Source organism: Leuresthes tenuis, unplaced genomic scaffold (assembly GCF_036924035.1).
Source record: "Leuresthes tenuis unplaced genomic scaffold, fLeuTen1.0.hap1 SCAF_23, whole genome shotgun sequence".
In the NCBI taxonomy this organism is placed as follows: domain Eukaryota; kingdom Metazoa; phylum Chordata; class Actinopteri; order Atheriniformes; family Atherinopsidae; genus Leuresthes; species Leuresthes tenuis.
In genome coordinates, this window is record NW_027325377.1 from 20,813,471 (window position 1) to 20,836,871 (window position 23,401).

The 23,401-nt window shown below is 39.5% G+C and overlaps 1 protein-coding gene across 3 annotated transcripts in view; it reads left to right on the forward strand.

Moving 5' to 3' along the window:
- LOC140283255 (ELKS/Rab6-interacting/CAST family member 1-like) overlaps positions 1-23,401 on the forward strand; it is a 126,706-nt gene that overhangs the window by 31,199 nt on the left and 72,106 nt on the right. For 2 of the 3 annotated variants that reach the window (XR_011909982.1, XM_072377985.1), the window contains exons 7-15: positions 836-910; positions 2,657-2,812; positions 4,270-4,362; positions 6,561-6,728; positions 6,818-6,985; positions 9,529-9,666; positions 12,318-12,458; positions 14,192-14,332; positions 16,296-16,489. Coding sequence is in view for 2 of the 3 variants with exons in the window: in XM_072377985.1 (XP_072234086.1) it covers positions 836-910; positions 2,657-2,812; positions 4,270-4,362; positions 6,561-6,728; positions 6,818-6,985; positions 9,529-9,666; positions 12,318-12,458; positions 14,192-14,332; positions 16,296-16,489 (1,274 nt within the window). In the remaining variant the exon portion in view is untranslated. The remainder of the gene's footprint in view (positions 1-835; positions 911-2,656; positions 2,813-4,269; positions 4,363-6,560; positions 6,729-6,817; positions 6,986-9,528; positions 9,667-12,317; positions 12,459-14,191; positions 14,333-16,295; positions 16,490-23,401) is intronic. The other variant, XM_072377986.1, reaches the window with a different exon arrangement.

The following is a 23,401-nucleotide window of genomic DNA, read 5'->3' on the forward strand; positions in this document are numbered from 1 at the left end:
TGAAAACTCGTGGAAAGAACTCTAGTATAGATCTACTAGTTTTGTTATTTTATGAAAGGCTATTATTTGCTTCGATAGAGTTTGAGATTGTGGCATTAAGAAGACTGGATTTCTTTTTTTAAACTGAATCTTTTGCTCCATTTTGGGCAATTCAACCAATTTACATTTCGTTTAAACCCACGGACTTTTTAAGCTTGTAAGCTAATTCATTGAATTAGCATCATTTCAGCCTGTCAGATTTGATCATCCACTCACATACAAGGCTGAAACAAGGTCAGCTCAGTGAGCTTCATTCCTCACAGTTAAAAAAATGTGGGATGGCCGGATCGAACCAAGGCGGCTAAAAGCTTGCACTTCTGCAAGAGGGAATCATCTCCTACCTGCCTGTCCTTCCTTTCCGGTTTCTTCCACCATCCCTATCCCACCACCTTTCCATGTGTCACCCCCTTTCTTGCCTTCTCCTCCTTTCTCTCCAGGCTATCCCCTGCTCCCTTCTTCTCCCTGCTTCTCTGCCTCTTCTTCTCCTCCCAGACACCACTCCATCCATCCTGTTGTCCCCCCATCATCCTGTCCTCCCCACGTTCCTTCATTCGTTGTTGCTTCTTCGGTCCATCCTTCTCACCATCCTCCCCTCCAACACTCTCCATCACACCCTGCTTCCACTCCCAGGCCTACACCCACCATCCAGCCCTCCCACCATCTCTTCCCATCAGTTTCTCTTGTCTCTTCTCCTGGTCCACGACCATCTCTTCCCATCTCCCATCATCTCTCAATCCATTCCTCCATGTCCTCTTCTTTCTCAACGGCTGACCATCATGGTGTCTGTTTCTGTCAGGAGCTGCACAGGAGATACGAAGCAGCTCCAGAGTCAACAAAGACCAAGGCCCTGCAGACAGTCATCGAAATGAAAGTAAGCATGCCGTTGATCATTTTACAAAAATATTTGAGCATGTTTTATAGAACAGTCTGTCTTTATTTCCCAGTATGAATTTATCAAAGCAAACTCTGTTTAACGTGTATTTACAATAAATGCTACATATTTTTTACTGCTTAACAGACTATGAAGCAGAATATTAACTGCATGCGGTAAATTAAAATTTTAGTATAAGCTACATAACAGACTGGATGTTCTTCATACTGCATGTGTCACTTAAAATATTGTTGTTCTTATTAGTCTACGCTCAATATTCCAGACTGGGATCTGTGTAAGCTACTTCCATCAGTGGTCTTTGTCATTTTTCTAATAATTTTTTAACTAATTGAATTCATTGACACGATTAAGAAGGCATACACTTCTGTATATAAAGACTTGAACTTATATGTTAAAGCTCAAATGAAGCCATGCGGATGAGAGTGGCCAAGAGAGTGGCTTGTTTCAAGGCACAGATTTGAGGAAAGGCAGGAAGAAAATATCTGCATACACCCCAAAACACAGAACTCAGTTCCTTTGTGGAGAAGAGATAACCATGGGGTTCTTTCATGGCAGCACCCAGGCATGTGCCTGTTGCTCTCAGCCCCTAGAAAGTGAACAGTGGACAGATGTGGAGTCCACCAAAAAGGTGTCCACGCAGACTTCAGTCTTTTCCAAAGCATGGCAAAGCTAAACGGCCAACAACAGCACCAATTCAACCAAGAGCAGCCTACACATCACACTGTTCCACAGATGTCCGAGTAGCAGCAAAACTCTTAACATTTGTGAAGACCCACTGCATAGTGGCTGCTAAAGCATGTTAAAAACATACACAAGTATTTGGTAATTATTTCCGTGCACATGTAGAGGAAAGCAGGCATTGAGCATCACCCCTCATTAACATCTGTAGACATAACGTGGTGAAGATAGCTTCATCCTTCTACAACAAGAACTGGAAGACTGGTCGGGATGGTGGGAAAACAGATGTAGAGCAACATAGAGTGATTCTGAGGGAAAACCTTTTCCAGAGAGCTCAGGTTCCAAAGAATACCACCAAGAAAACACAGGAGTGGGTTTGTGAAAACACCTGCCAGGTTCTGCCAGACACAGCCAAAGTTTGGACTTGTACCCTGAGGACCATCTCTGGAATGTCCTGAAAAAGGCTTCAGGCTGACGCTCTCGCTTCTGTCTGGTTGAGCTTAAATGATTCTGCTACAGTGTGAGAAATTTCCAAAGGAATGGCGTTCCAAGCTTGTAGTTTTCCCAAGGCCTGCCATTGTTGGTGAAGGTGTTTTAACAAATAAAAAAGCAATGGGCCTTAAAGTTATGTTTCTTTCCTGTCATCAAAAAGTCAGTGAAAAAATAAAATGATAAAATGCTTTCAAATTCAAATCTATAGGCTCCACAATATGTTCATGTCAAAAGAGTTATTTAGAGTCATTATTTAATATCTACATTGTTCTTCATATAAAATAGATGTTATCTTGATTAAGGTACAGGGTGTAGTGTGTATCTATCATAAATGGATGATTAATCATCTAAATTCTCTTAGTAACTCAATATTAATCTCGTCTCCCTTCAGCAGCATTTCTCAGTCAAAATCACCTTTCCAACACCAACTTTTTTTTATTATCACATTTCCAGCACTGCTCATCATTAACCTCAAAAGAACTCTCATAGCTGATAACATCTATGATCCTGGTAGAGTGAATCGGACCTCATCTCTAAACATGTTTCTCCTGGCAGGATGCAAAGATCAGCTCTATGGAGCGTGGCTTGAGAGAGCTGGAGGAGGAGGTGATGATGCTCAAGTCCAACGGAGCTCTAAGCAGTGAGGAGAGGGAGGAGGAGATCAAACAGATGGAGGTCTACAGATCCCACTCCAAGTTCATGAAGAACAAGGTAATCAAAGCAGTCACACAGACACATTACCACACTAACATCTAGGCCACACGCTAAATATTTATCTTGAGGCTTTGAGCTTCAGCGCATTTAATTTGAACTTAAATAACAGACGCAGCACTGGAGTACAGAGCCATATCTCTAAATTCAATAAATTTACACAATAAATTTTGTTCTTTAACAAAAATCTGAGCGGTAAAGACACAAGAATCAACCGTCTCTTGAGCATCTCATAATCTGTATCCCTCCCTCCTCTTTCGACTACAGGTATGATTTGTTACCATTTGGACATGTGTGATTAATCAGTGGAACCGCAAACTTAAACATGCGTCCAAAGCAGCCAAAGAGCTTCTCGGTATAAGTCTGACCAGACAAAAGACAGAGAGACACTATTGTACATAAAGGGCTGTGGCTGAAGAGCACAAGATGTAAAGAGTAAGATGAAGTTCATGTACCAAAGACTTAAGGCAGTGATTGACAGCTAATGATTTTCAACAACCTGCTAAATATGATCACCATGTCTGTTCGCTTAATTGTTTTTTAACTCTCAAGTTTGAAGCTTTATGCACTAAAATCACTCCACTGATTTGCCTATGCCGATGAAAACCCACTCAAAGGCTGAGGCTCAGCCCTTTAATGTGATGTTTTAGCTTCAATTCAACATGCTGAAGAAGAAAAATATGTTTGTGTTTCCACTTCTTCTGTTTGGATTGTATGTGCTTCTGGGGTTGAGAGAAACAAGGAATTTTATTGCTTAATTGAGAACAACCTTAAAAGATTTTTTGCTCTTACCTTGAAGGGTGCAACTTCACTTTCAGGAACAAAAACTACCCGTGGAAGCCCTCCCTTTTAAAACAGGAAACTCAGTGCTTCTCTCATATATGCAAGTATCGTACACGCTTGCCTGTTTGATTTCGAAGATATTCGCTTTTTCTAAATTCTTGTAGTAAAGTAAAATGTGCCTTTAATTCTTCTCTCTGACATAAAAGCATTATTTGCATGTTTTAGTCTTTAGTCTTACAGTGTACATGAGGCCTGAAGCACATTTATTGCTGTCCTGAATCAGCCTTTAATTATCAATAGTAAATGACTGTTGTCTATTAGTCAAGAGAAAGATGACAATTTGCTGGTTCTCATATCTTTTAAGAACATATAGGTGGATTGTATGTATTATTTTATATTAGATCGTTTCATATGTGGTCAGACAAGTGACGTCCAAACTGATTTCGGTGTTTTATGCCGTCATTGGGGATCCTTTTAATCAAAAAAGTTGAAGTTTGTCTAAATGTAACAGTTATTTTTGTTTTTCATGTGTTATTGCCACTTTTATTATTGACAGCTGAAATGCTGTTCCTGAAGATTAGATCTTGTGTCGCTTCCTTGCATTCCTTGTGTATCCTTGATGAAGGATACACAAGCCTAATGAGAAGCACCCATGACCCCTCCTCTCCTGCCAGGTTGAGCAGCTGAAGGAAGAGCTAACTCACAGCCAGTCAGAGAAGGAGGAGCTAAAGCAACGAGCCAATGAGCTTCAGCAGGAGGTGTCTGCAGTAAGAGACACACCTCTGTGTCTGTTTGCGTGTTCTTTCATTCCTTTTCCTCACTCCCTTTCTGCCTGTCTCTCTCTGACAGGCTGATGCTGCTTGAGTAGTCTCTCAGTAGAATCCCAGTAGTGGTCAGACAGCAGTAAACAACTATAACACTCAAATACCCACTGTCCACACCACAGCGTGCAACGATTTAGTCTGAGATTTGAGAGCTTTGTGTAAAATATTTTAATGCATTAAGCTGATTTTTTTCCCTCTGAACTAAGAAATTGTCACTTAATCTTCCACATGTTGTGAGTCAGTAGTGTCATATGGTAAAGTCCCTGTAACTTCTCTAAAGTAGGAGACTGAGGTCATTGCTCTTCACACATGAATTTAACTTATGAGTTTAGATTCTCCAAAAATCTGTGGCAGCAAATCTGTTTTTTAAAGTCTAAATAATTACTGGGAAAATGAACGTGTTTTCTGTCTTTATGGTGCACCTGCTGTGTTAGCTCATGTCTGAAGTCAGAAGGGCATAACTTTCAGTGCTGTGTGTGAGATCTGTGGCTTTTGACAGTAATAGTTGTTTCCCAGTCTGAGTGAATCCAAGCTGTGCTGAGCTGCTGTTTTTCTGGATCTCTAACCTGCTTCTCTCTCCTTGCATGAGATTTCTGTGAACCAGTGGTGTAGATGAGTCTGGTAGAGGGTTTGCTTAGGTTTTAATAGAACTTGTTTTTTTTATTCCTTATAGTTTGGGTCTATTCTTTTTTTGATGCCACTATTCAAAACATACCATTTCACCTTAACGTTTCAGTCTGAACAGTTTGGGGCGATCTCCTGCCAGAGATGCAATTTATTATTTATAACTCCGTTTCAGTTTGTGTGAAATTGCATGAAAATTAGAATTACTGTGTTGTCATTACCTTAAAATCAGCTCTTTATATTTAGAGATGCTGGGTGCCTCTTCCTTGCTCCTCCTCCACGTTGCTCTGACATGACAAACAAATCACAGGCTCTGGAGTGGGTTCATACTTTTTGCACTTTTAGTGTAGTTTTTCCTATATGCTTTTTAAAAAAGAATGAAATGGGGGTGGTTTTCAGATGGTTGCAAATTGCAATTTCTGCCAACAGATGTCGCTATAATCTACTCACCGGGCCTTAAATTTTGTTGTGTCAGTTATTAAATAATTATATTATTATAATCTTTGGCTAAATGAAAGAATAGACCCTACACTGTAGCACAGATATGTAGCTGAGGTGTATACAGAAGAGCAAAGTTTAAAATTGCACTGATTTTCATGTTTGTCTAACTGTCAATTGCTTTTCAGAAGAGAAACTGGAAAACAGACTCTTTGTGCCTTTTTTTTTTCAAAGTCATCAGCATATCTAAACTACATTTGGTTAAACTCACACTGACACAGTAATCCTTGTAAAAGGCCTCCACATGATAACAATGTGAGGCCATGCAGCACTTTTTCTGGAGTAGATGATCATCAACCATTAGTATGTGCCCTTGAGTAAAGCAATGAGTACCAGTCGGGGGTCAAGTGTCATCGATAAGTGTTCAACAGCAACTGAATCAGCATGATCTCATGGCAATGCTATTTTTATTTTTATTTTTTTAGGTTTTCCATGTGTCATTCATACACACTTTTAAGCTTTTGGTGTGTTATTGTTAAAATAACATGCCAAAATAGAGAAGAAGTACAGGGAAGGGTGTCTTCCTCTCACAGTCCACAGTGTGAAATGATACAGCAGATAAGAATAAATTATAATGTGAAATTAATTAATTAATTAAAAAAAATTAATGTGTAATGTGAAACAGCACAGTGAGCGACCCAGCTGAAATGTGCAGAAATAAAAGCTATCAAAGATAGCAGATGTGCAGTTTTATTTTTAACATTCCAAAGATTTGATAAACTGGTGGGAATTATTCCAGTGTGTTTGGGCAGGAACAGCTCAGGCCCAATCACCTTTTGTGTTGGAGTTGGAGCAGCTTGGAGCTTTGAAGAACGAACTAGTGAATAAAGATTTGTCTTTTTTTGAAAATACAGTTCTGGGTAAACTAAAATCTTAATATGCCCCCTGGAGCAGGAGGGCTCTTTATTAAGCTTGCAGTGGATTTTAATATGTATCTTTCACACAAGAAAGCATTTCATCTTCTCTGGCACACACTCTAAATGAGTCTTATCTTTATACTGTGCGTGTGTGTTATTCAGATGGAACAGGCGAAGCAGGAGGTGAGTCGTAAAGACAGCGAGCTGCTGGCTTTCAGGACCAAACTGGACACTCTGAACAATCAGTTTTCTGACAGTAAGCAACATGTGGATGTGCTCAAGGAGTCACTCACCGCCAAGGAACAGAGAGCTGCCATACTACAGACCGAGGTAAAACCTTTGGAATGCCTGGTTCGGTTGATATTTGGTTGATTTTCATTTCCTTGCTGACTTTTATGTGTGTGTATGTGTGCTCTCAGGTGGATGCCCTGCGTCTCCGTCTGGAAGAAAAGGAGTCTCTTCTTTCTAAAAAGAGTCAACAGATATCCGAGCTGACAGAGGAGAAAAGCACTCAGCAGGGAGAGATCACTGACCTCAAAGACATGCTGGATGTCAAGGAACGCAAAGTTAATGTGCTGCAGAAGAAGGTGAGAAGCATTTCCAGTGTAACAGCCAAAATTTCAACATTACTGCAGTGTCATCACATGTAAGCTTCCTAAATTTCAGCTCCTATAAGTGGTGATTGTTTTAATGGCTGTTGTTGTGGAACGCCATAACAACTAGATGGTGCTGTTGGACAGTGTGTGGATTAGAGGCCAAAGCAGACAAACACACAGAAGATAGGTGAACAGAAAGACAGATAAGCATAGAAACAGGTCCATTTAGATGTGCAGAAAGCTAGTCACTAAGTGTTTCCTGTATGGTTTTTATTCAGAGATCTCACACAGTTTATTTAAGCAGTATCATCAAACATCAAACCTATTACCAGCATTTTGTGTCTTCTGCTGTAACAGTTTGACATATTAATTTCCCCCCTCTATCGCTCCCCTTCTCCTTGTCCAACCAGTTGTATCTTCTAAAAAAAAATCAAAAAATGGCAGCTGTGTGCAGATAATTGATAGGGACAATCAAGCAGACACACATAAAGCAAGACAGGGAGGGGGAGGAGAGAGACAGAGGGCGTTTAAAATCAGATGCATACTAATGAGTTCCTCTTGTTTAATAAATGATGACCTCTGCCGTCTTCAAATAGAATACAGTCCAGTGTCTGAGATGGAGACATTGCTGGTTCCTTCGTCATCAAATCTCTGTACATTATTTTCCAGTCTTGCTTTCCCTTTTCAGCCTTTTTCTGTCTCTTCATCAGGTTTTTATCCACCTTTTCCTGTTAGTGAATTACCCTGAGTGCATAGCTGATTAATGCTGTAGATATTTATCTGACCTTCCATCTCTTTTGGGCTAATATAGAACAAGACAGAGGCGAAGAGTGTGTGTGAGTGTGTGTGTGAGTGTGAGCCATCCAACCTGCAGTTGTCAGTTTCAGGAAATGCACACAAGATCAAAGAGTCTCACTAGCCTTCAGTGTCAAGTGTATGTGTGTATGATAGAGGAGGAGGAGGATGTGTCAGTCAGGCTGTCAGGTCAGCCGTTGATTAATGAGGTGCTGGAATTGTTTTACTGTTTGAACACACATTCTCTCAGTCTCTGTGGTACTGTAAATGTGCATTTCTCACGTGCAGTGGAGTCAAAGGTTACATACCAACCTGCCTTTCTTTCTTCACGCAAAGTTGTCAATCAAGCTAATTCTTTTTTTTTTCTGACAAAAGAGATGATAGAGAAAAAGAAAGAAAGAGAGAGTCTGAAATATTTCATCATATGTTTGTTCTGTTGAATCTTTTGAACCTACCATTTCTTAGCGAAGACCACCACGCTGACATATCTCCCCTTCTCTCTCCATACTGTATATTTGTGCTCCTGTCTTTGTGGGGACCCTCTTTGCTTTGTCGTGCCTCTTATTCTAAACCTCATTCTAACCTTAACTCTACAGCCAAAACTAAACCCTTAAAAATGTTGTATATTTTAACAGAAAATGAATATGCTTCCAAATGAGAAAAGAGATAAAAGCGGAGAAAAAGGCTGAGACAGAATTTGAATGAAGGGTTAAAGGTAGCATAGTTCTGAAATCTTACGTAAAACAGCACCTCTCAGCCGTCTTTATGTGTTAAAATGTTCACATGGAATCACTTTTGTATTCACAATATGGCAGTAGGCAGGGACTTTGGTGTTTGTTTTTCCTAAGAGAAAAGTCATCACTTTTAAATGAATTTGAGAGGATAGAGAAAGATGGAATGTGAGAGGAAGAGGTGAAAATGATTATACAAATAAACCGTCGGGTGTAATCCACAGTAATCTTTGAATATGTGGCTCACAGTTTGAACCATACAGACTCACTTTAACTAAAGGTTGTGAAAATTGTCAGAACCACTTGCAGGGTGTTCTGAGGAGTCATCCTCAAATGGACAGCAGATAAGAGTTGGGTTACAGAGTTAGCTAATTGAATAATCCAAATGATTCCTTCACATTTTGCAGTTCTTTTGGTGCTGATTGATTCTTTTTTTCAGTTCAGTGTAAAGTAGTGGCTGTGATCTGTTCAGAGACTCATCAAATAGCTTATCTAGACCATAATTTGTAAGTATTACAAGTTGAGCCTGAAAGATGTGTCAACTGGGTCAGTATTATCAGTTCAACTACATATATAGCATTATAAATTACCTGAAGATTCTGTGACAAACATACAGTGTGTTTAGACTGCAGGCTTGTCCACATTACAAAATGAATGCTTGGTTTAGTTCAGTGAATGTTTCTAACCATAGTTTCTTTACTTATTTCAGCTCCAGTTTTCAGTTTTCAGTCTTTTTTAGAAACAGCAGATTTTGTGAGGCTTATTGAAGTTTTTAGATGTAAGTAAAACTTGTTTGATTTCCAGCCCTGTGTTAAAAATGTCCTCTTGTATTTGCCGTTCATCTGCAAGCCTCGGTATGTTGTCGGTGTTACTTAGCAGCACCTGCTCCTGAGCTTTGTTTTGGCTGACTCTGGGAGCTTGTAGACCAGCCAACAAAATATCATTCAGTGCTCAACAGGTGAATTACACATCAAAAACAACCCAGCTGATGAGTATTTCTCTCCCCAGATTGAGAATCTACAGGATCAGCTGAGGGATAAAGAGAAACAGCTGAGCGGCCTGAAAGACAGAGTCAAGTCTTTGCAGACAGACACCTCAAACACAGACACTGCACTGGGAACACTGGAGGAGGCACTGGCTGAGAAGGTAGACACACACACACACACACACACACTGCTGGCCAACCTCAGGTCAGCACTGGAGCAAGGTTACATTAATAAAATCTCAATGAGCCAAACCTCCGACCACCCACAAGTTGACCTAATGACTCCGGAAAAATGGAAACGTACCAATGATCACACTGACTATTTCATCATTAAATTATTCGCCGCCTGTGTTTATAAAACAAGAGGAGCTGACCGACATGCAACCATATGGCTCAAACTAACTCATTGCTTGCTCTCAAGGTCTGAATTTTCAGGTTTGATACCCATGAACCAGCCAGATCGCCTGTTTTATGACACTCCAGGCTGCTCAGGAGGGGACTTGACCCTGATTCTGGGAAACTAACCAGTGACATATCAGCCTATATTTTTGTACTGTTTCAGATGATTATGTTACAAATTCAATCTCCTTTGGACTTACACATGCACAGGAAACAGGGCTATTAATTGTCCAGTGACTAATATGCAGGGTGTCGGTGAAATGTGAGTGTTGGCAGGAAGATGCAGTGGACGAGTCCGCTTTATGAGCTGTTTTCCATTCATTTTCATTCTTTTGGTCCATTCTGTCATCTTCTGTTTTTAGCTTTTTTTCTTTTCAGCTTCCTCCTCTTTCTCCTGTTTTCTTTTTCTTCTTTTACATCTTTTTTTCTTTGCTTGAACCACATAATCATGTCATGTAGTGTTAACCCTTGTGTTTTACTTCATTATACTTCAGTCTTATACACGTCTTGTTTGTGGATAATGTATTGTGTAGTTTTAGGCTTTATTCTCTGCGTAATTTCATTTAATTTCAATCACAACGTTTAAAAGTATGTTAATGTTCTTTTGAAATATGATTAATATAACATTTTAATTATGACCATAAAATGTTAAAAATGGTCTTTACCAGGTCTTAAATCAGGTAAATGCAATCTCAGATTAATAATATCACATCACATATTACATTGTGTCTTTATTTATGAAATAAAAACTAAGTACACCCCATGTACGGTGAACTTTGCCCACTGTGGGATCAATAAAGTTTTATCTTATCTTATCTTATATATCTTATTTATGATTCAGTTGCTTTGAGAACAACTTTTTGCAACAATAACTTTTAAGTATTTGAGAGACTGGCATTATCAGTCTCACAGAATTTTGGCTTGTTTCTTTTTTAGTCTGTTGTAGATTTGCTGCTGTGTTTGGAGTCATTGTCCTGTTTCATGACCCAGTGTCAGCCAAGCTTTAAATGTCAGACAGATGGCCTCACATTAGACTCGAGAATACTTTGGTATAAAGTGGAGTTTGTGGTCGCCTGAATGCAAGGTGTCCAGGTCCTGTGGGTGCAGAACAAGCCCAAATCATCAGCCCTCCACCGCCGTGCTTGACAGTTGGCATGAGGTGTTTGTGTTTGGTTTTTACCAAACATGGTGCTGTGCATTATTACCAAATATCTTTGGTTGGACAGACAAGATTTCAGATACAAGTTTACAAGTTTACAAGTTTACAAATCCAAGCTGTGCTGCCTTGTTCTTTTTAGAGAGAAGTCGCTTTTTCCTGGCAACCCCTATAAAAGAGCCACACTTTTCAGAATTTTCCTAATAGTACTGTCATTAACTTTGACATGTAACACGCTAAATAAGGCCTTTAAAGTCTCTGTGCGTTGCTTCATCTGACCTGGGGGTGAACTTGCTGAACTTTCCACTTCTGGCAAGATAGAAAACTGTCCTGAACGTTTTCCACTTGTGAATAATCTTTCTCACTGTAGAATGATGTGGTTGGACAGCAACATTTGATCCTCTGAGATCATCGCTGATGTCTGTCTTCCATAGCATTGTGTTTACACACACCTGAATGCTGCAGATCAGCAAACTGCTAAAACCTCTGCCTCCTAACCTCCACAACAATTTCCACAACAGCAGTAAGGGTGCACTTAGTTTGTCACCGATGCATCAGTATTTTGCCTTTATGTGAAATAGATAATGACTCAGTGTAATATGTAATGTACCGTTCATCTAACATAGATCATTTTCATTACTTTTACATGTCTATAGACCCAAAATTGTTTCAATTCCCCAAAGGGTTCATTTTAGACAACTGTTCAGACTTTTCTGTAATCCAATCTTTAAGTTTAACTGTAAAACTGAACCCCGCCTGTGTCATCGCTCTTGAAGTGGGAACTCAAGTCAGATCTCACGAAAACAGGATTTCAAGTACACACACAGCTCCAGCAGTTTACACTCTCTGTGCTTGTGCACTTCTTATGCGTGTGTGAACTTTTGTACTTTAACTGGCTGCTGTTTTGTTCTATAGCTTTAGAGATCGGCTGTAGTGTTTTAGTGGTTGTGAATTTTACATCTAGTGCCAAAATGCATTTTGTGTGTAAAATCACTTTTGGCTGTTAGATCCTGTCAAAGCTGCCATGTACATAAAATTTAATGCGATGGTTATTAGTACAGAAACTTGATATTAAGTGACTGTGAATGGCTGTTGGAGAGTATGAGGTGTTTTGATTGTCTGTTTCTCTTTTTCCATGACGCCCTCAAACAAACTACATTTTTTCTCCACTCTGTCTCCCCTCTCTTGAGTCTGTCCCTTTCTGTCCTTTTGTAACTTGTGTCTCTCTGTCCTCTCTCCCTCCAACTCCATGTCCAGGAGCGAATCATCGAGCGATTGAAGGAGCACCGGGAGAAGGAGGAGAGAGAAAAGGGGGACGAGATGGAATCCAGCAAGAAGGAGCTGAAAGAGTTGAAGGAGAAAGTCTCCCATCTACAAGCTGATCTGGCTGATCGTGAGGTAGAGGACACACTTAAGAATCCACAAACACATTTTAAGTGCTTTAACTCAGAAAAAATGTTTTCTCCCTTTCCAAAATATGTGATCGATCCTTTCTCTGAAGGACAACTATGACTAAAGAATCATGTTTCCTACAACAAACTCCAAGGCCCACAAACAACAAAAGCTGTGATCAGAGAGAACGTATTCTTGTTGTGACACCACAGCAGAGAAACAGAGAGTGACAAAGCATTTTTAGGCACCATCTTCTCTCTGTTTGCCCTGCAGCTGTTGGCCAGCATAAGAGAAAAGTAATAACTGAGCATTACAGCAAAGCAAAAATGAAGCGAAACAATTATAAAACAGTGTTCCTCAGGAAGCGTCATCAACTCTTTTCATCTCAGGACTCTCTTCAGTGTAGTATTCTTCTCAAAATTCTCTACAACAAAAAGACTTGGCAAAGTAACTAAGGTCAAACTATGCATTTGAATGAGCAGTGATTCAGTAATGGTAGTTAAAAGCCTTTTGCACCTCTCTGACTTCAGCTCTTTAGCTATTTTTTGTGATATCACAAAAGCTGTAAAGGTTCCATGATATAATTTGAGAAATACATGGGAAAATTCTTTGAGAAAACAAAACATTCCTCTCTTCACAGCCAGACACAGATGTGGGGTTTGTCTGACTATGGCAAAATACATGTGAACCTAAATATATTCAGAGTAAGCAGCAAGGTTTCTCTGACCATAGCCCAGTCAAACATGATGATCTGTTGCCTGAAGTTGGTATGGTCAGTCAAGGGTAAAATTACACGTCTGAGCGTCTCTCCTTCTGGTCCTGTTGGTTTCTGTTTCACTGCCTTTACCAAAAGAGGAAAAAAACAGAAAAGAAAGGGGGAGAGAAACTTCACGGATGGAGGGGTAGAGCCTGAAAGTGAGAAAAAAAGACTGTGAGATTGTGGGAAATATCACGAGCAATAAGGGACATAGTTAGTCATCTAACTGTGGAAGAAGAACATGAAGGATAATTCCTTGTTTGTCTGATATTATGTTTGTAGTGTTCTCTTTGTTATTGTGTTAGCTCCATTTGTAATAGTGAATAGATTGTACTCAGCAAATTAAAGATGTGCTAAAACTGTATGATATAAATCCCTAACTCAGTAAGAAAGATGAGATGAAGTATTTTTTAGCTTCAGTTCATGGAGTAACGAATATGGTAAAATAAATGCTTTGATAAAAATGAAAAAATAGTCCAAAGTTCAAAAGTTATTGAGAAACAAACTTACTTTGTGGATGGAGTTATCTTTTAATAGGTGAAAGTGATTAAATGGTTTCCAAAGATAGGCTCCAGTAGAGGTTCAAACCAGAAGCTCTGTGAGATGGTGTTTCTAGTCACTGAACCACCGTGCTCCCTCATTCAGCTCTTCATATGGCAAGTAAATGGCATGTAGCTAATCATCTTATTCTTACAAGCTGGTAATGGCACACCATTTTGTCTAGTGTACCTTACAAGTACAAATGTATGCAAAACAGAAGGAGACTGGCGCACATGGAGGAAGATGTCTTGGAAATGAGCCAATCGAAGGTTGTTGAATAATGCATTTTTGCTGAATTTTTGAACAATTCCAAAGATTTTTGTTGGTGTGATTTCATGATTTAGTCCCAAAAAGATAGAAAAGTAGAGCCCAGATCTAAAAAAACAAACAAAAAAACAACCCAGGTTGTTGACAGTGACACTGTTTTATTAACCCAATCTAGACGTCGGTGTTGGATCTGAAAGAGAAGGCTTCTTCTCTGGCCTCCTCGACTCTGAAGAAGGACAATAGGCTGAAGAGTCTGGAAATCCACCTGGAACAGAAGCGAGAGGAGTGCATCAAACTGGAGAACCAACTCAAGAAGGTTAGCTGAACAGACGAGGAATTCAAGTGAGGAATTATTCATGGAATCACGAAAGCTTCGCTGAGAAAGCGTGATAGAACATTTTGGCATTTGCCTTCAGCGACTGTGGACCAAATCAGGTGGATTTATTTTGTTTTGTTGGTGTGCGTGATAGACTAAGAAGATCCACTTAAATAATATTATCTATTCTATGAAACTTATTAGTGAGAAAAACACTTATGCGCAATCAATTTAGGCAACACATCTCTTTCTCCTCTAACTTGTTGTTTTCCCTTAATTATTTTCCAAGAGATGGGGAGAGAGAGAGGGAAAGATGCTTATTTCTGTGTGTGTGTGTGTCTGTGTGTGCTTGCATATCACATATTCTCTCCCACACAGCAGCCAATAAAATGGTGCGCGTGTGACAGCCTGCTGACAGCCTTACAGTCATTTTCACAGACTCGAGAAGACAGCACCAGCACAATCTGCGTGTGCGTGTATGTGTGTGTGTGTGTGTGACAAAGACAGAGGGGGAAATATGTATGAAGGTGTTGATGCATCTGTGGTGCTTCTCTCACGAGACTTAATTTTTTAGTCTCTTTCTGTTACCCCACAATGGATGGAAAAGGCTGCGTGACGTTTTGTGTAATCTTTCCCTCTTAGTTTCTTATTTATCTTCCTCTCTGTCCTCCACCCTGGTCTTCTTATATCGTCAGACACCCAAACATTTCCTCTCCACATAAAGACCTGAAAAAAAAAAAACTGACGAACACCTTCCAAAACTAATAAGGTTTATGTATTGTGGCACGCACACACATACAGAGTCAGTCTGTCCCAAGAGCAACATTTGCTTCTGGGAAACACACACAGCTGTTCTAACCTCCGAGCTGGTTATAACCTGTTTTATTTTTCTTTGTTTTATTCCATTCCTTTCTTTTTCACATTTTCTCTTAGTGTGGCCGAGCAGAGCAGGAAGGAGATGAAAACCACTTCAACTTAGTTTAATTTGCCTTTGAATTTATAAAAATGATCATATTCATAGCAATTTTATATAAATATATGCAGGTTTGTGTTTTTTAGATGTGTCTGTGAGTGTGTGGGAAATGCTTATTCTTCAATTTACTAATAACCTAATTTCAGAAAGCATAACGCAGCACATTTCTACAGAAGTACCACGGACAAAAGGCCTCTTAACATAACACATTATAACAGATTTGACTGGTGATTCTGCAGATGCAGTTTATGTCTTGGTTCTTTCTTTGTTTATTTTCTGGGGCAACTGGGTTGATCTCAAATGCTATAGTGACATACTGTTTATTGATCTAAAGAAATGCATGACTTTAAGGAAACATTATTATGAGTCTGTAGTATTGAGAGTGCATGCTCATTTCAGGGTAATTACAGTATGCAAGTAAAAGGTGCGGGATGAGAAATAAACAACTTTATTGACTATATGAAAAGCACTCCTTAGATAGGTTGTCCAAAAACAGGTACAGTTTGGCAGACCTTGAACTTTATGTGGCAGGGAGACTCGATAAGCACACAGTGACAAAACAGCAACGACGATCTGGCAAAGAATAAAGTAAAACTGGTAGTTTGTACACTGAAAGAGGTGAGCGGCTTACATACGTGGGTGTCAGTCGTTAACAGAATTTGGATGTGGTAAAGGACAGATACCAAACTAATCACAATGCACAAACAACAGACATCTCAACAGATTTTACCATGCTAACATGCTAAACCATCTTATACCTGGTCTCTTGAAGACTATAAATACTCTATATTGTTAGTACTTATAGGCGCATTATACTATTAGAAACCCCTAAGCATGGGTCAGTTTCAGATCCATCCAGTCCTTTCTCAGCACACATGTTGTTACTGGCACATCCTTTCTAGCCTGAACTTATCGTTTTGATCAGATGGTGGTCACCTCATTTTGAAAGCTAACGCTTGGTTTATTTTTAATAATTAATTTCTGTTCCAGGCTCAGAGTGCAGCAGCAGAGTCCCAGGCCAGCACTGAACTCTCCGAACGCATCTCCTGCCTGGAGCAGGAAGTGACCCGGTACAAAGAGGATGCTGGGAAGGCCCAATCAGAGGTGGAACGACTTCTGGAGATCCTTAGGGAGATGGAGAATGAAAAGAATGATAAGGAGAAAAAGATCCATGAGTTGGAGAGGTAAGACAGGAGGAGAATTAGATTAGTTAGAAAAATAAAACAAGCTGTTTTTATTAAATAATCCTGCACCTCCTTCCTTCCTATATTAACATAAAACAAAAAAAAACTGTCTTGACTTTTTGAAATGATCATTTTTATGTAAGAACAGACTTCTCTTTCCATTCCTTGGTTGTCTGCTCAGTTTCAGACAACATACTTTCCGAACGTGTGGTAATTTTCCAGGTAACATTAACTCATTGTTGTCACTCACATCTTCCTTTCTCTCCCTTTTCTCCAACCATTTTCTGCTTTACCTCTCATGCCATCACTCATCTCTGCTTCTGTTGTCGTACTTTATTCTCATGTGTGTTCACACTAATATGTCACAATCGTGTGGCTCCGAATTTGTATGAGTGCATTCATGTTTGATTTTGTGCAAATGCGCTCATCACATCTTAGAAATCCCTCTACCCCTCACCTGTGGCATTCTCAGCAGTCGCGAAAACAGGCCCCTCCCCCTGCTGCCTCTCAGCAGCCAATGGGGGGAATGGTGTGGGACTATCTGGGCACGTGAGTGGCTGGTGGCTCCTGTTAGTCAGTTGGCTAACACACTACTGCACGACAAAACTCACTTTGCTTGTCGGAGGACGGGAAATGAGAGCACTATTATAGCAATCCCCATGTGGAAAAGTGTATGGACTTAAACCGTTGCTGTATTAAAGGTGGATTTGATTGAGAATTTTATACTCTTTGAAGGTATTATCCACATGAGATCAAGTTTTGATCCATCCTAGATGGAATACATGTGTGGTCATTGTATGGATGCACTGTTTAGACTGCAGGTTATTTGTCAAAGGTAGCATATGATATAAAAAAAAACAAAAGGACAAAATAAATGCAACTTGGCATGCTTTTGTCTTGTTTTCCAGCCTTTTCCACATGGGACAGAGCTCATTTTGCTCACTAACAATCACCATCAAAGAGTTGCAGCATTGGCTTGCTATTCACCAAGCTTCTCTGTTATGGCATATTTGGGCAGTTTTTGTGTCTCTAAAGTCCAGAAATCGAATCGAATGCTTGCAAACAATAAGCATGAGCAGAAGTTTTTGTCATCTTTTACTGCAGCATGACAGGCCAAACAGTTCCCAAAAGTTTGTAAAATAAGGTGCAGTTTGGCACCATCGTTGTTGAACTGCCTGAATTTCTTTGAGCCTCTGTTCCTGTCAATGATGCAACTCTTTCATTTTGTGGCTCAGTTTTCTCGCTTCACTTTTGCTTTACTTCCAGCCGCGGATGCTTGACTTGCAGAGTTTAACACACTCTTGTTTTTACATTAGGAATCAGGATAGTTCACTAATTGTGTTTCTTTTGTAGTAACAGGTTGCTGTTTCTAACTACCTTTCTAATCTTGTCTGTGTAATTTTGGATCAGTCTGTTTCTCACTCTTTATGTCTTCCTGTAAACACTATATCTGCCTCATTATCTGGTTCTAATCTGTCCTTTCCTTCTCTCTGTTTCTTATTATGTGCTTGTAGCCTTTATCTGCCTGCATGTTTCCCTAACTCTATGTTTACCTGTCTTCCTGATGATCTGTTTCATGCGTCTGTGTCTGCTAAAGTGTCTGTCTTTATAGAGAGCACTTCAGAGAAGAAAAGCCATAGAAGATAACGTCACTTCATGTGTCACGGGCCTTTATCTTAGGTTGTGTTGTTTGCTTGTTTAGCTGGTTTTACTGAATTATCGAAGAAGCGGTGTGATAGAGAAGTTTTTCTTAAAGTAGGTGAGATTCTGTTCGTGGTCATGAAATTTGGTCTTTCAGGTTGTCTGCCTGCATGCTTCTTTATGGCTTTAATCTCTATAATGTCATATGCTGCCCTGATTGTGCTTTTCCTCTTTCTGTCTCTTGAGACTTTTTTCTCAAGTTTCTTCTGTGGACACAATCTCCATCTTTTCCCGCCCTAAACTCTTCTTTTTTTCTGTATTTTGCAGTTTAAGTGTAATAGGGAGATTGAGTATTTCCTAACCATGTCTCCGTCTGGTCAGTAGAAATACTAGACCGTTAATCAATAGTTTAGCACCGGACGACTTAAATGTGGTATTTAGTCCGCCAGTAGCCACAGACGCTGATTTACAGCAACGCTAAGTTGTGGATTACACTGTAATGCAACTTGATTGGCATTTACAATGGCAGATTGGTAATCATGTGGTGTACTTTCATCAAATGCATTGTTGAAAGATATTTAATTGGCTCAGTGGAGTACAATAAAATAAAAGCAAAAGATATTCAATATCTGAACTTTGCAGGCTGCCACTATGAAACTGGAAAATTCAAAGATCATTAAATTTTAGTATAATTAAGTAGATTTATAAGAGGAAGTTCAACTTTCTTGTAAAAGAAGGAATCTTTGTAGATCCTTCAGCAAAACACAGCTGAGCCAGGTGTCTCTCAGTCCAAGGACAGCAAACTTCCAGAGAATAAAAGAGGGCTGGAGCACACTGATTTAATTCCTTTAATTGTTCAAACACTGCTGCGTCTTCGTCAGAGACAGATCAGGACTCTGACGAAGACGCAGTGGTCTTGAAACATTTGCCTGTTTGTCCAATTAAAAGTTGTGAATTAAATCAGTGAGCTCCAGCCCTCTTTTATTCTCTGGAAATATAACTTTCCTTTGACAGTCATTACTAGGAAGTTAAAGGTTTGGAGAGGTCATACAGAATTAGAGAGCACAAGAACATGTGGCAGTTTTAACATCTTTATGTAACAGTTTCATTTTCCTGTTAGATGTACGATGAGGGAAACTATCCCTATCCACAGTCTCTCCTAAGTTTCTGCTGCTTACACCTGTTCTCACCTTCTGTTCTCATATCAAATAGGATTAGAGACACTTTAAAGGATGTGGTGTGCTCTAAATATGTACTAAATTTAGCCTGAGTCGACACTTATGATTCACCGCAGAAAAATCACCACAGCAGGAATGTTTTAACATGCAGTGCTAGCATCTTTTTTTTTACAATACCAGGTATTGCAGCTAAATTAGTAGTTGAACATCTGAACTGTTTTTTGCTACTTATCACTCCAATCCTAACACTTGAGCAATTGCTGGCACAGTCACACATCTGTGCTGACAATGAATTAAGATGGATACGTTGGTCTCTTGTGATTGGTCAGGGAAAGTTGAGCAACCGCCTCTCATGAAATTGACTTAAGTTGGGAACAAATGTGTAGTGAATTGATATTTCTGTGTGGTATCAGGCCACTCTTTTGGGATTTTGATAGGATGCCGATTGTAAAATAAACAGTGTTAAACTGCCAGTAAACTTCATGTTTGGGTTGGAAAGCAGTTTCCCCTTTCTGGCTGACGAGAATTGATTTTTGCCAAATGTTTCCTGTAGATTTTCTCTGCAGTGACTAATATTAGTCACATATGTTGAGACTCAAGGTAAATGCTTTTCATGAGGCCCAAATATAAATTTGGGGAAATTGGCTTAATATTCCAAAATTTAAGAGAAAGACAGAATAGTTAGCTTGTTAGCTTGAATCCTGATGCAATCCGGGAATAAAAAACCTTTTGTGCAAATACTACATTGTGTGTTGTAAAACGTGAGGAATGCAAAGTTGTGTGTGACTGGAAAACTATGAAGAGTTTCCACAAGTATGAAGACACCCTGGCTATCAGATAAACAGAAAGTGTGCTTTTTGTTTGTGCTGATGACTGATTGGCTGATTAGACACAGGTGGGTGGCAAAATGGTTTGAACATTGACAAAAAAAATTGATGTGAAAATAGTGTTACATGAAGATCAGTGATATCAAAATGAAACAGAAAGCGAGTAAACAGACCCTCAGCATCAAAGCAAGGTATTATAACCCTGATGCTCATCTACAAAGAATTTGTGTCAGATGAGCTATTTGGCAGGGTGAGTAGAATAGCTTTTACATATAAATGCATACATAGAACTGATTTTACACTACACGTATAAATACAGACTCCATCCCAATGTTACCCAAGCCTCCTTTTGAATTATGAGACTTAGCCTGAAGCTAACACGTTCGTCAGAGAATAGAATGCCTGTGGCCAACTCTTTGCTTGGCACCTGGACTCACCCTGGCCAACAAGTGAGCAGTGGGAACATTACTAATGAAAAAATCAGATTTGGGTTAAACAAGGGGTAAAAAGCAAGCCGCTCTCTTTCCCCTCTGGTGTAAATCCAGCTGTAATGGTACCAGGTTATTTATTTCAGTAACTGGGATGGTAATTGGAGCAGACTAAGTGACTTCACACTGAGGGGAAATGGAGCTGAAAATCTGTCCTGATGGCCAAAATAAAGGCTTTGGATGGAAGAGTGGAAAACAGTGAGAGGGAGAGCTGAAGAGAAAGAGAAAGGAAGGTGCTGGTCGAGGAAGAAAAGCGGCAAGAAAATCATTAAATAACAGGTGGAAATTCATTGAGAGAATGGTGAGAAGAGGGAAACAGAAAACGACTAATAGGAAAGGTAGTAAATGGAAAAACTAGATGAATGTGAGAAAACAGGTGAGGGATTGGTGAGATGTAGACCATAAACCTGAGTAATTAGAAATTAGAATTATTTATTGTTGCTTTGTTCTGTAACGGTCCATTTTTCTCTGGCACTCATTCGAATGAGTGTTCAAGCATGAGCTCAAGCTGGAATTTGGGCTTTGCCAGTTCAAGCACATGAGAAATTGTGTGGGAAAGTTTAAGAATTTAGTAAATGATTTTCCCTCTAATTTTATATAATAATTGTTGCATGCAAAATGCCATTTTATAGAGACTTCAAATCCACAGGATGTGCGCTGTTACGGTGGAAAGCTAAGAATTCATGTCCAAAATCCACACCGTTGAAGAAATGAGCTTGCACTCATACTTAGTTGACTATTTGCTTCCTTTCTGTGCCTCATGATTACAGTTTAATTTGAGTTTATGTGTCCCTAAGTATTTATAGGGTGATTTTAGGTGAGAAGGCCTTATTGCCACAATAGTTTACTGAAAACATGAAATGCCTGCCTTAAACCTGTCTATGTGACTGTCTGCCTGCTTGTCTATCTGTTTGCCTGTTTCCCTGTTTAAATGTCTGCCTGCTGTCTCTCAATTGTTAATTATGTTTCTCTGTCAATTCTTCTGTCTCTCATATCTTTCCTGTTCTTTGAAGATTGATCAAGCTGGCTAACCTAGCACTCTACTCCTCTTTCCCTCTCACCTTTCCCTCCCTTTCTCCCTGTCTTTCTTTTATCTTTACGATGCAACGTTGTCTGCTGCTCCACTCAGTTTTGCCTCAAGGTTAGTACTGCACGCCTATTTTTCTTCTAACATTGTTTTCTTCCCGTTTCTCATCTCTCTCCTTCATTGTCATACTGCGTGTCCTTGCATCGAGATGCTCTCTCATCTCCTTCACTCTGTCATAAACTCTGCTTCTAATAATTCTCATCATGTCTGTCTGTCTTTGAAGGAGACACCTTGACTTTTACTTCACTCTCTGTGTCACATCGCTCCCTCTTTGAAGAGGAATCATTATTGTTTTTCTCCATTATATAACCCCCTGCTATTCTCTTCACCATACCAGCAATTGAACTTTGATACCAGTATTTAGTTTAATAACTTCAAGTTCAAGGCTGCCACAGAAAACAAGTCAAAATGTCATAGTCGATTACGCCATTATTAGTTTGGACAGCTGTGAACTTTTGCCTTTTTACATCTGTTGCACCGTCTTTGGCCCTTTAAGAGAAATCATCACCCTAACCTTGTTAACAAATGCACAGTTTTTTTTTCATTATGAATAATTAATTTTCACTCTAAGCAGTCACGATTGTGGGTGAACATTTCCACCTTCCAATAACAGCATAGCATTCACAGTCTCAAAAACACAAACTCAAACCAGCGAACCAAAACCATCAATCATTTTTTAGCTAAGGTTAGCAGCTTGATAATGATGTCAAGTCAGAGAGTCAAGAGTAAGCATGCTTGCATCGCACTAAAAATAAAGCTGTTTTAATTTGAATTATCCGTTCATGTATATGCTCAGCTAGACTCAAATGGGCCTAAGCACTCTGTATGATCTCCAAAGTTCCACCTTTTTGCATCTTGTATATTATTACAGTTGAATTCCCAATAAAGCTGCTGTCATTCATATATTTTTCTTTCTTCAGTCAGATGGCTAAACGCGTCTGAATTTTTGACCGACTTCATGTCAACTCTCTTAAAGCATTTCCAGACTGTCACTCTGCTCTAATAAAGTCCTGATTTTATAAACATAGCGTCATCAGATAAACCACCATTCAAGTCATTTAAAGGTGTCTGCAGTGAATTTGGCTACACTTACATGTGAGATGGTCTCATACAGAGAAAAGTAGCCACATTTTAGTTGCTGATTTGTGTTCTAGGACACAACTTTCTCTTTTTCTCTTTTGCTTTTTAATATGCATGTGCACATGACCACGGTCACATAAAGTAGTACAGTCTGAAAGCATGGTACATATCTGTTACAGGGGGAGTTGTTAACCTTCTTTGAGAAGAAACATGTAATATTTGGAGGCGGGTGGATGTGGGTTAGAGCTGCACACATGACTGTCAGCAAGGCTGCTTTCTCTCCTGCCCTGTGTATGCCCTCAAACTTAAATGTGTCTAAAAAGGGTTAGCTTTAACCCTATATGCTTAGGATGAGGAAAACATCATGGCTTACACTGAAATACACCTCTTACAGTGTCTACCACATGTTGGAAATCTCCTTTTTGTAGTTTATGGAGTGACAAGTTTAACCCAGCTTAAAATTAAACAGACGTGGTGTAGTTACAAAAGATCTCTCCCATTGAAACACTGTAGTATCAATGGATAAATACACAGTTTGTGTCTGCATGAAGAAATATTGTGCCTCTTTCACTATTTTCCTTCTGAAAGGGCTGATATTATCTCTTCTGACT